General features: G+C 42.8%; 1 protein-coding gene across 1 annotated transcript in view; it reads right to left on the reverse strand.

The window, feature by feature from the left end:
- Positions 1–7,284: 7,284 nt before the first annotated feature.
- tafa3a (TAFA chemokine like family member 3a) overlaps positions 7,285–12,985 on the reverse strand; it is a 111,197-nt gene continuing 105,496 nt past the window's right edge. The window contains exon 5 of the mRNA XM_080423183.1: positions 7,285–7,858. Coding sequence (XP_080279309.1) covers positions 7,847–7,858 — 12 coding nt within the window. The 3' untranslated portion in view covers positions 7,285–7,846. The remainder of the gene's footprint in view (positions 7,859–12,985) is intronic.

Raw genomic sequence — 12,985 nt, forward strand, 5'->3', positions numbered from 1 at the left:
CCCTCTTTTGGTCGATTTTTACTCCTTTGTGTTTTCCTAGGGAATGTAAACACCGGACTGTGAGAAGGAAACGGTAATCCCTCAACACAGCCAAACTCGTTCCGCTTATCCAAGAACATTGGGGGCCTTGGTAAAGCCTACCTCCATCTGTATCCCACAATCCAAGGACAAGTTTTGTACCGGCCCACATTCTCAGTGTACAGGGCCACAATCTCCCACTTTAGACACTTAAACCCTATATATAATTAGTTGACCGGGGTCCATCAGGGGCCTATCTGGGGCCCCTCCTTTTTCCCCTCTACACCAAATCCTCTTCCGAAAATAGCCGATCTACAAGCACACAACGCGGCACATTGTGACGTGTTGTGAGCGTGTAGAAGTGAAATCTTTCGGCAAATGTTCACCTATTATGACATACCCAGATTAGGGATGCTAGGATTCAAGTGGTTAAAGACCCATTCCCCCTTCTGGCACAACCTTGAACCATGGTCAAGAGTTGAATTTCATTCTGTTGCGACGATGATGTTCTAATTACTTTCTTTATACCACCCCTAATAGCCTTTCATTTCTCTCAAATTAACTGACCATTATTATTTCCTTTCCAGTGGCTAACCTTCCCAGGTAGGTGGGAAGTTTGTTTGTTTTGGGCACAGCCTTCCAATAAAGTCATAAGCACAGTTCAGACTTACACTTCAGTGGCACACTTTGAATCTACACTTTCATACCTCCTCTGACTTCACCCTTTCTCCCAGCCAACACGGCTTAATCTCAAACTCAAGCCCCGGGTTGCAGAAGTCACTCTACATCTTGTCAGGACAATATTTTCACTGCCTCATTTCCCAGTGGCAATGACCTTCCATGTGTCTGTGATCTGTACACCACAGACACCCAGCCCACATTGACAGGGAAAGGCAGCTAAGCATATCTTAATCCTTTATAGCTCTGCTTGCTCTGACTCGAGTTGTCTCAGGTGCCGATGGTCCTGTTCACATACAGGAGGGAGGGAGCAGTGGACCTCTCGACCTTCTAGTCCATTAGCCTGAATGGAAAACGGAAGTTTGGACCGAGTGTTTTTAGACTACTGACAGACACCAGACTATTCTGTCCTTTCCTGTTATGAAGCTAAAAACACTTGTTTTTCTCTGGTCTACCCCTGCTGAAATATTCAGAAGGTGATTGCGTGGAGTACAGTATATGAGCACTGTTTCAATTTGCTCTCCTTGTAAATGCTCCTTTGGTAAATTATTCATTAGTGTGAATGTGCCAACATACTCATCACAGTGAATGGTGTTGGGGAACAGAAATTTCATCTTTGTCTCAGATCCTACAGTAAATTCCTTCTGAAAATGTATTCACATGGCATTACAGTAACTTGCACTGCACTCTGAGGTGTTGAGTCAACTCACTTCAGCTTGTAGGGCATATCAATTATTGCATTATCCCTTTCAGTTGCATGCTTTTTGCAGTCTTGACATTTTTGCATTAGACATGGAAATGTAATAAATAGAAATTAGAGTGCAGTATATTCTTCATAGTGCTTTGTCTTTATTGAGATTGACAAGTTTAGAGGGAGAAAGCACAGGGGAGGAACATGTAAGAAGTCTGCAGGGAGATTTGATCCAGGGGCAGTGCCATCTGCTTCAAATAACTGTATTGACATTGTCAACCCGTCAGCGCCCTACCCAACACCAGGGTCAAAATGTCTCAATGGAAGAGTAGGGAGACCACCTCCATAAACCACTGAAGATGAACTACTTGTATATTGTATTCATACTCTACCATACAGATTGGTTCAAATACATTTGTATTATTGTAGCTTTAAATTTCCACACCATACGGCTGTTGGTTTTGTGGAGAACACTCAAATGTAACATCTGTTGACTTTTGCACTTTATATAACTCCTCCCCCATTGAGTTTAAACGGCAGGATAGGGAGGGGGATGTTTGCACTTGAAAACTGACATCTAAAGGTGTGTGTATGGTGCTGGCGTCTTGCTCGTGGCCAGCCCGTGTACCTCCCTAGTTCCCTTCACAGATGGACAGGAGTGCCCCAGGTAAGGATATGAAACACACATGACCCGCTCCCACTGGAAGAGCACAGCGGAACTGAGTGGTTCTGGGATCCGCGCTACAATAGATAATTAGTCGGGAACATCTGTTGGAGGACTCCGCCACATCCAGCCCCCTATCCCCTCCCCCCTCGTTCTTCAGTGGGCCACATATCTTAAATCACTCTTTGGCTGAAAGAGGAGCTCCAGCTATTTACTTTTGATAAATAATTTGTATTAATCACAGAGTTCTACCTGTACACCACTATAAGGTTGTAATGGCGCTGTGAAGAAGAGTGCTGCCAGTCGTGCCAGAACTTTGATCATTCCCAGCGTTGGTGAAGCATAGATCAGAGCTGGAACTAAATTAAACATTTTCTGAACAAGTCTGAACCTTGTTGAACCTTATCTGTGTTCCCTTTAGAGTTTGATCACTCATCTCAGCCTTTAAAAAATGAGCCACGCAGGGGTAATCTAATCTCATGCGCAGTCGATTTAGTTTGAAATCTGGACATGTGCCATCACTGCAAATTGCATCAAAAGCGATAGACGATAGATTCCCTGATTCCTCCCGCTTATATAACGGGGGAGGAGAAAGTGGTATTGGTGCATGATACCAGTATCTTCAACATATTGTGCCTGCTGTGCTGTTCAGCAGGGTGCAACCGACATGGGAACCATACCCCCACAAATTGGATTTCTTGATCTGTCCCAAATCCCCCCCCCCCACCACCCCACCACCCCACCCTTGCTCCCTGCTCCCGATGCCATCTAATAATCATCAATTTGAGGGACCGGTGACAATTGACGTCAGGGAAAACACACAAACAGCCCATCTGCAGCTGCAAACAGGCATGAGGAAATTGTGCTCAAGAAAACATCGGTGGGGCTCCCATTCGACAAAACACAGCTCCATTGACCTCCTCTGACGGGCAAATGTAGAATGATACTTTAATTTCACTGGCATCATCAACCTGTCCTTCAGCTCATCACACACCTTATTGGTGCCTGACCCAACTCATGGCATTGTGTATGTTGTCCATTAGACAAAATCAGCTTCCCCTTCCAGGGACTATTTACAGCATGTGGGGGGAAATAAGTAAATATATATATAAATGCACCGAGAAATGGGGCCAAGGAGAAAAAAACATTTGGAAATCCATCAGAATGTCATTGTGTGTGTGACTGTGTGTGTGTGTGTGTGTGTGTGTGTGTGTGTGTGTGTGTGTGTGTGTGTGTGTGTGTGTGTGTGTGTGTGTGTGTGTGTGTGTGTGTGTGTGTGTGTGTGTGTGTGTGTGTGTGTGTGCATGTGCGTGTGTGTGTCCATTCCGATATCTGCTCATTCCACACCTCACTCCCATTAACCTGTTCAAAAGCTGCCAAGAGACAAAGTAGTTTTTTCCCCACCTTTCGATCAACCGTTCTACAACCCCTCTAACTGAGCACAGTCACACACAGATCACATGCACGCATGCATGCTCTCTCCCTCACATTCCTTTTTCAGCTCCTTCCGTCTGTCTGAGCAAGTATGGCAAAAAAATAATTTCCTTTTCAAATTACAACAGGCCTTTCTGTTGACCCCAGGGCATTGTGATAATGCAGTGTGGGAGCCAAGCGTGCCTCTGATGAGAGACTAGAGCAGCAGATGCACTGGCCTGCACTAATGCCTGACAACAGCTTGGACACGGGCACCTATAGCATATTGCACGGCTCCGGGCTTGTTGGGTGAGCTTATGCATTCGGATTCTTTTCACTGCAGTTCTGATCACAGCTAAAATCCGTGTTGGTCGGGAAAAAAACCTTTGCAGTGAGACGTCGCTTGCTGGCTGAGGCTCTTATACAAGGCAGCAATCAGGTTCAGTGACACAGGATACATGGCTGTTGATGGACACGCATTTGGTGTCTGGCCTTTCGGTGCAACAACTGCACCACCTATCACCCCCATCTCATCACAGACAGCATAGCATCCGCGTATGGAAACGCACATCATGCTGCGCCGAGTAAAGCATTGAAGGGGAGATATCTAGGAGGTGTGACTGAAATGCTGTAGCAATTCTTGGGCTGTGTTGTGATATGCTAGCTAGGCTAATCACCTCTCATCCAAGCCAGGCAGGAGAACCAGAGGGACGGAGGGAGATGTCAGGTACAGCCAGGGATACTTTGATATTAAAATTCAATGCGTCTGTGTCTTGCCCTGAGCAGGATAATCCCATTATGCCTCAGGTCACAGTGGTGCACACATGACAGAGAGGCAGAACTCACTTTGAAATAAACTGCTTAGGGTTGACGGAAATAACACAAACCGCCGTCAGAAATAACATCAAACTACGACCCAGAGTGAATTAGAGAACATCCAATTTGGGGCATGGGAAATACCGCAGATATTGAAAATGGAGAGCACAACACAATTAGATAAACAAGCGGGGGAACTTTTTCCTGCAAGAGTTTTGCAGTTCATCTTGGGTGTTTTCGAGATCCAGTGGTTTTTCATTACACTCTGTCAGCTTTCATTACCAAGTGAGAAAATCTAATTTTGTGTGGTGAGCTGACAGTCTTTCAAACTAACTCATCCTGTTAAGGCGCTGCTCTGGTAGACCCACCAGATGGTGTTTGTGTAATGGAGAACTGTTGTTCCTATAGAGCACACCCTTGTGATTGTTTTGCTTTATTCTTAGTTTAGTTCATTATTTTTATTTACTTATTATGGTATTTCATTTTTGGGATGGGGGCTGTTGAACAGCTTATTTATAAAAATAGAGAACCCATTCTCTTTTTTAACATGCATGTTCACTCAATTCAAGCTTCAAAAACATCTCTGTGAAAGCCATAGCTTGTATAGTTCACACAGCTGTGTAAAATCACGCAACTCTGCACAGATAGAGAACATTACTGAGTGAGGATAAGCCTTTCATAGTGTGACTAAAGGTGGTGCAACATCACAACAGGTGACTTATCTACACGATGCGTGACCAGTGCCATACACCTCCCCAGTGGGTTCCCCCCCCCCCCCCAATCTTCCTGCAGAGAATGAAGCACTGAGGCTATCCGCCACATAGAAATGTCAAACAGCGAGCCTTTAGATCCACACTGTGGTTTTCAAAACACACCACATTCACTACCATTCAACTTTTGACTTTTTGAGGTCTTTTGTGCCCAAGTAGCAAAAACACTCCAGAGGACCCTGTGGTATGAAAAGACATTTCAATATTAATAGAATATTAGCACACGTAAAGGTGAATGACAATAATTGTGTTTCAACACTGTAGGGGCTATAGGGGGCATGCAGGTTAATTCTCTGATCCAAGGGTAGGTTGGTTCATGGTTTGTAGATTGAAAGGGCTTTTCCAAGAGGGACTGGATGCATACACTCTTTCTCTTTCCCTCTGAGCACTGTGGTAGATTGCTGCTCTGATTAATCTTAATGAATTATGCAAATAGCCTTTATCTCAAATGATTTAGGAATGTTTCTCTATTGTTTTATTAATGCACTTTTGAATTACTCTGTATAATCATGTAGCCCTTTTTCTCCACCGTTCCATGTTTGTAATTCATCGCTGGCTCTTTATTAAATCCGCGGTGGTCTCTGGTGGCTTGTGCACAGCAATGAGAAATTAGTCATTACTGTAATTTAATGATTTCTAACCAAACAAGGGGCAAACTGGTTCGCTAACTGTAGGGGCCCTCTACCCCTGCCTCCCCTACAGCATTGGTCCCTTGGGTCTGATCTTTGGCAATATGCTTTTATTTATTTTTTTGTTTTGCTTAATTAATTATGGATATTATATGGAGCATTCCATGGTGAACATAGCATTTCAATTACAGAGGGAAATTTACTTACAATAAAGAAATTCCCTACAATGCATTGAGGTGTTTTGGGGTCTAGAAATCATCTTGATTATGTCTTTTCGTGTTTGGCTGTGTGCATGAGTGTACTTACTGTAGGTCGCATTTAACTGCAGAAGCAATTTATTTTGCCAGGTTTACTCAAATACTTCTCTCATTAAAGGTCTGATGATGTGCTGATTTTTGTGCCTTCACCACTGTGACAGACATACTGTACATTAAATTTCAATTTCAGAAATATTCCTGTTTATCCTTGCAGAGGTAAGGCCACACACATTATATAGTCTCCTGTCCCTAAGGTGAGAATGTCATAAGCGTAAGTGAAATATAAGCAGATCTCCACCTGTGCCGCCCTCTATCTTTGCTCCTCCACAGAGCTGCCTGCCTATAACCTGTGTTTGGTTTCGACAGGGAAGAGGAATGGAGCCGCATGCTGATAAGAATATCGAAAATGATAATGGCCACAGTACATATCCATGTCGAAATGGAGGGATGTGCCATTCGCCCTTGGCCCACACAGATTAGAGACAGGCATGCAGCACAAATGTATGGCCACCGGGGCCAACTAATCCCGCACCACCACGCTAGGGTCTCTGTCTCAAGCTGTTTTCACCCACCCACCCCCACTTGATGCGACACGACGCACACGGAACCGCAGCGTCGGTTTATTTTTCTGTAAGCTTTTAATGACATGCACTAACAGCGCTTTGGGATTTCTCTCAGGCAGCGACAGCAACAGAAAATCACTCAGACAGAAAAAATGGCAAGTCTTTGTGGATGACGGGCACTTTCATTTAACAACGCAATAAATGCCAGTTTAGATAATGACAACATTTCGTTTTTTTTTTAACTGAATCAAGCAGGCTTAGAGGTGTTTCTTTGGAAGAAAGAAACTCATTATCAGTTGCTGTGCAGACCAGATTTCAGGTAGCTTACTGTGAATTGTGCTCATTTAGAAACACAGCTCTTTGTTCCTAATATTTGAGCTTTCTTTACACTCCATTATAAACACAACCTAAATGATCTGATCTCATATTATCGCATTACCTACTGTAACTACCTTCAGTACCTACAACATCGATACAAAAATGTTTATTCAGTGATATCCATTTAGATAGATTTATTGAGATAATACTGACATTTGTAATCAATGTTTTGTCACAAGGCTTTGAAAACAACAGATGTCACGAAAACAGTTTGGCGGAGCACAGCTTTACATCACCTTAAACTGTGGTTTTGAGCCCCAATGGTGCCTTGTCAAACATCATAACATTACTCCTTTCTTCCACTGCTGTGGCAATCTCCTTTTGATGCATCAAGTCTTTGAAAAGAAGACTTGACGCTCTAATTTGACAAGAGCCAAACACTTTTGTTTCAAGTCCCCCATCCTCACCCAAAAAAAATAAATAAAGAAGAAGAAAAAACGTTTAAAAAGAAGAGACATCTGCTTCATAAGGCGGAAAGGAATGAAAATGCTCATGATCTCACTAGGTCCTCAACGTACAGTAGATATGTATCAGGAGTCCCATGGCTCACTGTGGCGAGAGAATAACACAAAATATTCACGTCACATGATTTTTGTTTTTTCTTTTGTTTTTTGTTTTCATGTGTTATCCACAGTCATTCAGTCAATATATTAAGTTCAGGCATTAAGCCTCCGTGTCCATAGGCAGAAAACTATGACACAAAAAAAGAGAAGATTTGGCGGGCAGTACAGTTCAGAGTAGGCTACTGTTGAAGTCTAAAGACCAGTAGTCCATTATGGATGATGTGTAGTCTTGTGTGGTTGTCCGGTGATCATCGTTCTCCATTTGCTTGGTGGAATGTCAGTGCTTTTTGTCCCTATTGGTCCCTAGTTTCCACCATTTGTCAAAACCCCATCATATCCACAAGTCCTATGGTGTCGGTTGTCGTGTTGGGGTTCGCCTGGCACCAAATCTGGTTGTCTTAGAGGACTATCGGGTAACCTGAAAGAGAGGGGACCAAATAAAATGATTAAATCTGGGTTACGCAACAGAAACTAATTATTTCACCTAATGACCACGTGTGCAAACATATATTTAACCACTTAAGCCCTATTTTACACTTTGTCTGTGTCGCCTGAAAATGGCTGATCTAGAAGACCATAACGTTTCATATTGTGACACGTTGTGAGCTTGTAGATCTGCAGTTAATTCTGCAGTTTTGGAAAATTAAGCAGATTCTGGTTAAAAACTACAGCAGGGTAAAACATGACAAGCTGCATAACCTTATACAACGCAGCTGCAGCTAATACGATGAATAATAGCCGTGTTAGATTTAGGTGTGTGAATGTGCAAGCATTGACCAGTTGCACTCCGATGGCTCTGGGCACACAATAAATCTAACACACCAATTATTAATTTTATTAGCTGCACCTGCGTTGCTTACTAGCCTGCCATGTTTTTAATCTGCTGTAGTTTTTAACTTGAGCAGGAGAACAAACTACAAAATCAGGCAAGGGTGTCACACCGGCTCCAACATAGTCACCAAATCTAATTCCATGGATTGATCCTAGATTACTATATACATGACAACAGTATAACTGGTGCACGTATATAGCACCTATCCAAAGCGCTTTACAACGTGCATTACATTCACCCATTGACACACACGACGGAGTAAACCATGCAAGGCACCAACCTGCTCATCGGGAGCAGTCAGGGGTTCAGTGTCTTGCTCAAGGACACTTTGACAGTAACACAGTGGGAGCCCAGGATCGAACCAGGAACCTTCCGATTCCCAAGCAGCCACTCTAACTCCTGAGCCACTGCCGCCCCATGTATCAAACGTGTATTCCTAGTTTTTAAATTCCCAGGGGTCATTTCCTTCATTCATATGCCCTCATGGTGCAATAGCCACATTATGGTTAAGCCAAAACACTTTACAGTTGTAGTGCAATGTGATGCCTATGTTTAATTCTAAAATTAGATATTTATACCTTTACAAACTGATTAATATCAGACAATAAAAAAGACTACTGTACAGTATCTAAAGTCTATGTTTAACATAATTACTCTTTTTTTTCATATTTATTTTTGGCCTTTTATGCCTTTATTGACAGGACAGTAGGCTGACAGGAAATGGGGAGAGAGAGATGGGGAGTGACATGCAGCAAAGGCCGTCGGGATCGGGACTCGAACCCGCGACACACTGTCAGGCTACACTGAGCCTAGGTCAGGCCGCCGCTACGCCAGCGGCCCAGGCCAACATAATTACTCTTGAATGGAGTTTGTCATACTGTATTCTATGATCAACATTTGATGTAATTTTGGAGCACACAGTGCTGTTCATCACCATAAGGACATTGTGGTGAACATTATTATTCAGTACAGCATTCTGCTGCCATAAGTATTTTTAGGTGTATTTATTCATGAATATTAATCTAACAGATTGTCACAAGACACAGTATGTGCTACCCTTTACATTTAGCATTGTCCTATAAATACACCAGTGGGTGAAATGTGTCCTTTGTTTGCTATCTTGCCCTTTAAAAGTGGAACATAAGGAACTTTCTGGCATGCCCTCTGATTTATGCTGTATTGTCAGAGGAGTTAGCTCACACCAGGCACACACGCGCGCACGCACGAACACGCACGCATGCACTTACGCACGTACGCAGGAGGTCCTGTGAATACAAGCATCCATTAGCAGTTGGCTGGGGCAAAGTTGTCTAAAATGTGGGACTGACTCCACCCTGTCCAGATTTCTGAGGGAACAATTGTAATATTGCACCAGAGCTTTTTTTTCTTCTGTTGTCTGGCATGGCAACAGAGTATGCAGTGCATACTGTTCATGGAGGCACAATTTAATCTTCACTTCAATGTGACAATCCTTGGGAATCAGGGGGTGGAGAGCGACAATATAGAAACTACTACGTGGTCCCACAACGCTGGTAGCAGCAGACTGGAGAACACACATAAGAACTTATGCCAAGTGGTTCTGTCACAGCATTAGCAGAAACCAACTTGTTAAGCTAAGCCGTGTCCTGCTAAGCATGTTTCTGATGGCAACAGTACATCAGAAACAACAGAAACCGTGAGGGTGCAAAAATACTTTATCAACACAAATATGGAGATAGATTACTGTACAGGGTTCTATGTCGCTCTGGATAAGAGCCTCTGCTTAATTCCTAAATTGTAATTGTAAAAGTTCCTGGATGTCTAGTAGGGGTACAGACCTTCTCCAAAGAACAGACCTTCTCCAAATATTAGAGTTTAACACTTACTAATGCTATAATACTCATTAAAATAATGTTATGTGTTTGTTTGTTTGATTTCTTTAATTTGCTGTTATTGTTGCAGGTAATATGTTTCCGGTTGGTTATGTGGCTTTTTGATGATTAATTCATCAAATACCAACAAGCAGCAAAATACACAGAGGGGAAAAGAAGCCTTATTCAAGCAATTAGCATGCCAGGCTATTGGACATGTCATTGTGAGGGTGAACTAAACGCACAAAGGGGAATCAGGAGAACAGACCGTGTCTCCTAATGGTCTGATGTTTGGGCTGTTTCAGGATGAAAGAGCACATTTCACTGGTCAGCTGTAGGTTCAAAGCCCCATTGACAAACTGACCATGCCTTTGATGGAGAGACTTTCACTGTGTGTGTGTGTGTGTGTGTGTGTGTGTGTGTGTGTGTGTGTGTGTGTGTGTGTGTGTGTGTGTGTGTGTGTGTGTATACTTGAGTAGCTAAGGGGGGAGAAAACATATATATCTGTATCTTTTTCTTTTTTTTTATCCCACGATTTTGTAACCCCATTTTTTACACCCAGTGCCAATTGTCTATGTAATCCTGGGCACTACCTTCCCTCTGCCAACCTAGGGAGGCCAGGGCCGAGCTCATGCCTCCTTCAATGCATGAGAGCCAACTGACCTTCTTGTCACCTGACAGGGGGAGTTTCCCTGGTAGGACGTAGCGCGTGGAAGGAACACGTTATTCCAACCAGTATAGTGACCAGGATTCGCCAACCCCACCTAGGGTATGGGCACTGATGACGCGGAGGAGAGAACACGCCCCCAGCGCCCACAATGTCCCCTGCGGGAATCGAACCCAGGACCTTCTAGCTGTGAGGCCACAGCGCTACCGAATGCGCCACCGTGCCCCCCTTAACTCTTTGACTGACGAGATTTCTTGACATATTTTGCTAAGGGTCAGACTGCCGATGACGAGAATGACGAGATTTTGTGTTTTCAGTGGTTTTACGCTGGCGCTGTTCGCTAACCAATGAGTCACCATTTGACGCCCAGTGAAGCAAAGAAGTAGCAAATCACGTGATCGCAAAAAAAACAACCACATTCACTTCCATGTTAATGGATTTGGAAAAATTGCCTTTTCTCTGCTTTCTGTTGCTTTTTGGCGAAAACAACATACATTCAACTGCCAATAACTATCGAATGGATGATCGCGACGGCACGTAAAATAAACAGGTGTGCTCTGCTGGTACCAGGGGAGTAATCAGGTGGTAACACAGCCACTATCAACATACCACGACTGTAGGTGTCTATTTGCATAATGATTGATTGATTGATTGATTGATTGAATTTTTTATTAGGCAAAAAGAACGTAAAACATCACAGTTACATTTATAATACTTTTGTCTAAAAGGTCCGTCCAAAAAAGTCCTTGCGGACTTGTTTCCGTTGAGTTCCTTGGTATTCATTTCATAGACATATATAGTAGCAACCAAATAGTTCAATAACAACATAAAAATATACAGAGAAAAAAAATAACACTTGGTACAAAAAAAAGAACAAAAAATTAAAAAAAAAATATATATATATATACAAAAAAGGGGAGGGGGGTCGTCTGTCTACCGGGAAACTGGTACTACCTCCTCTTTTGGCCTCCAGAAAGATGAGTTTTTAGGGCTGTTTTAAATGAGCCCAGCGAACTGCATTTTTTTAGGGATGGGGTTTGACTATTCCATACCTTGGTGGCTTGGTCGAGCGGTCACTCGATCCTGTAGGTTTATGCTCTATAACATTCGAAGGATCAGACCCTTCCTCACTCAGGAGTCAGCCCAGCTGGGGCGCGCACGTGCAACCAACGTGTGCATTGATTTAAGGGTCCCCAGTTTGAGGGGCTGAATTTGGCAATAAAATAGCAGATCTACAAGCTCACAATGCGTAGCTCAGCTATTTTCCCTATTTGACTTGATAAAAAAGCATATTGGTTTAAGTGGTTAAGTCTCTACATTCACTGTCTTGGCTGCATGTGTCCTGTCTGATGCTTTCTGACAGCTCCAACAAAGTTATTGAGTTATCGAGGTGTATGAGATCCTATTTCACAATTGTCACGAATGCCCTAAAAGACAAAATTGCAGGGTCAATTCCAGCCTCAGGCCATGTCTTAATGGACCATATAAGACACAAATCAATGGCCGATAGAATGATTTAGCACCGCTTTCAGGGCACTTATCGACCACCATTATTGATAGGGACATCAGGCGTTATCTTTTAGCCCTTTAAGTATTAAGATCTTTCTTCACATAACCTTTATAAAGTGATTTACTCAGGTGAAACAGGAGAATCTGCAGACATGCCATATGCTTGGTTAAGTCCCTGTTTGAGCTATAGTCTTGGTGAACAAAAATGAAAAATATATTTTTGTGGCCAATTTTTGTTTAAGAGCCAGTTTTGTCAGAACCACTTTGAAACGTTTCGATTTAATACAGCTTTACCTCCTACACTATGCCATGCACAATACCCTGAACTCCGGATCTATTTGTATAATGGTCTATCAGTTAGCCTGTTGACATGATTTGAGGAAATGTATGGGGCCACAGCTGGAGAACAGACTGCAAAGTTTAACTGGGAAGATATGTAGCTTAACCTTGTCTGAAGACAACAGAAGGGTTTAAAGTAGAGCTGCAACAAATGCAATTAGCACACTCCTCAGTTCAATATCATGATGTTCCTTTTCATGCATGCAAAGGCTAGAGTGGAAATTATTACACACAATACAAAATAGAATAGAATAGGTGTGTCAAAAATACAAATCCACATCAGACAGCTATCAATCAGCAATATTCCACTATTGTCTAGTAGAAGGTAGAGGAGGTTTTGCTTTGTAA

Source organism: Gymnoscopelus braueri (assembly GCF_963280865.1).
Source record: "Gymnoscopelus braueri genome assembly, chromosome: 3".
Classification (NCBI taxonomy): domain Eukaryota; kingdom Metazoa; phylum Chordata; class Actinopteri; order Myctophiformes; family Myctophidae; genus Gymnoscopelus; species Gymnoscopelus braueri.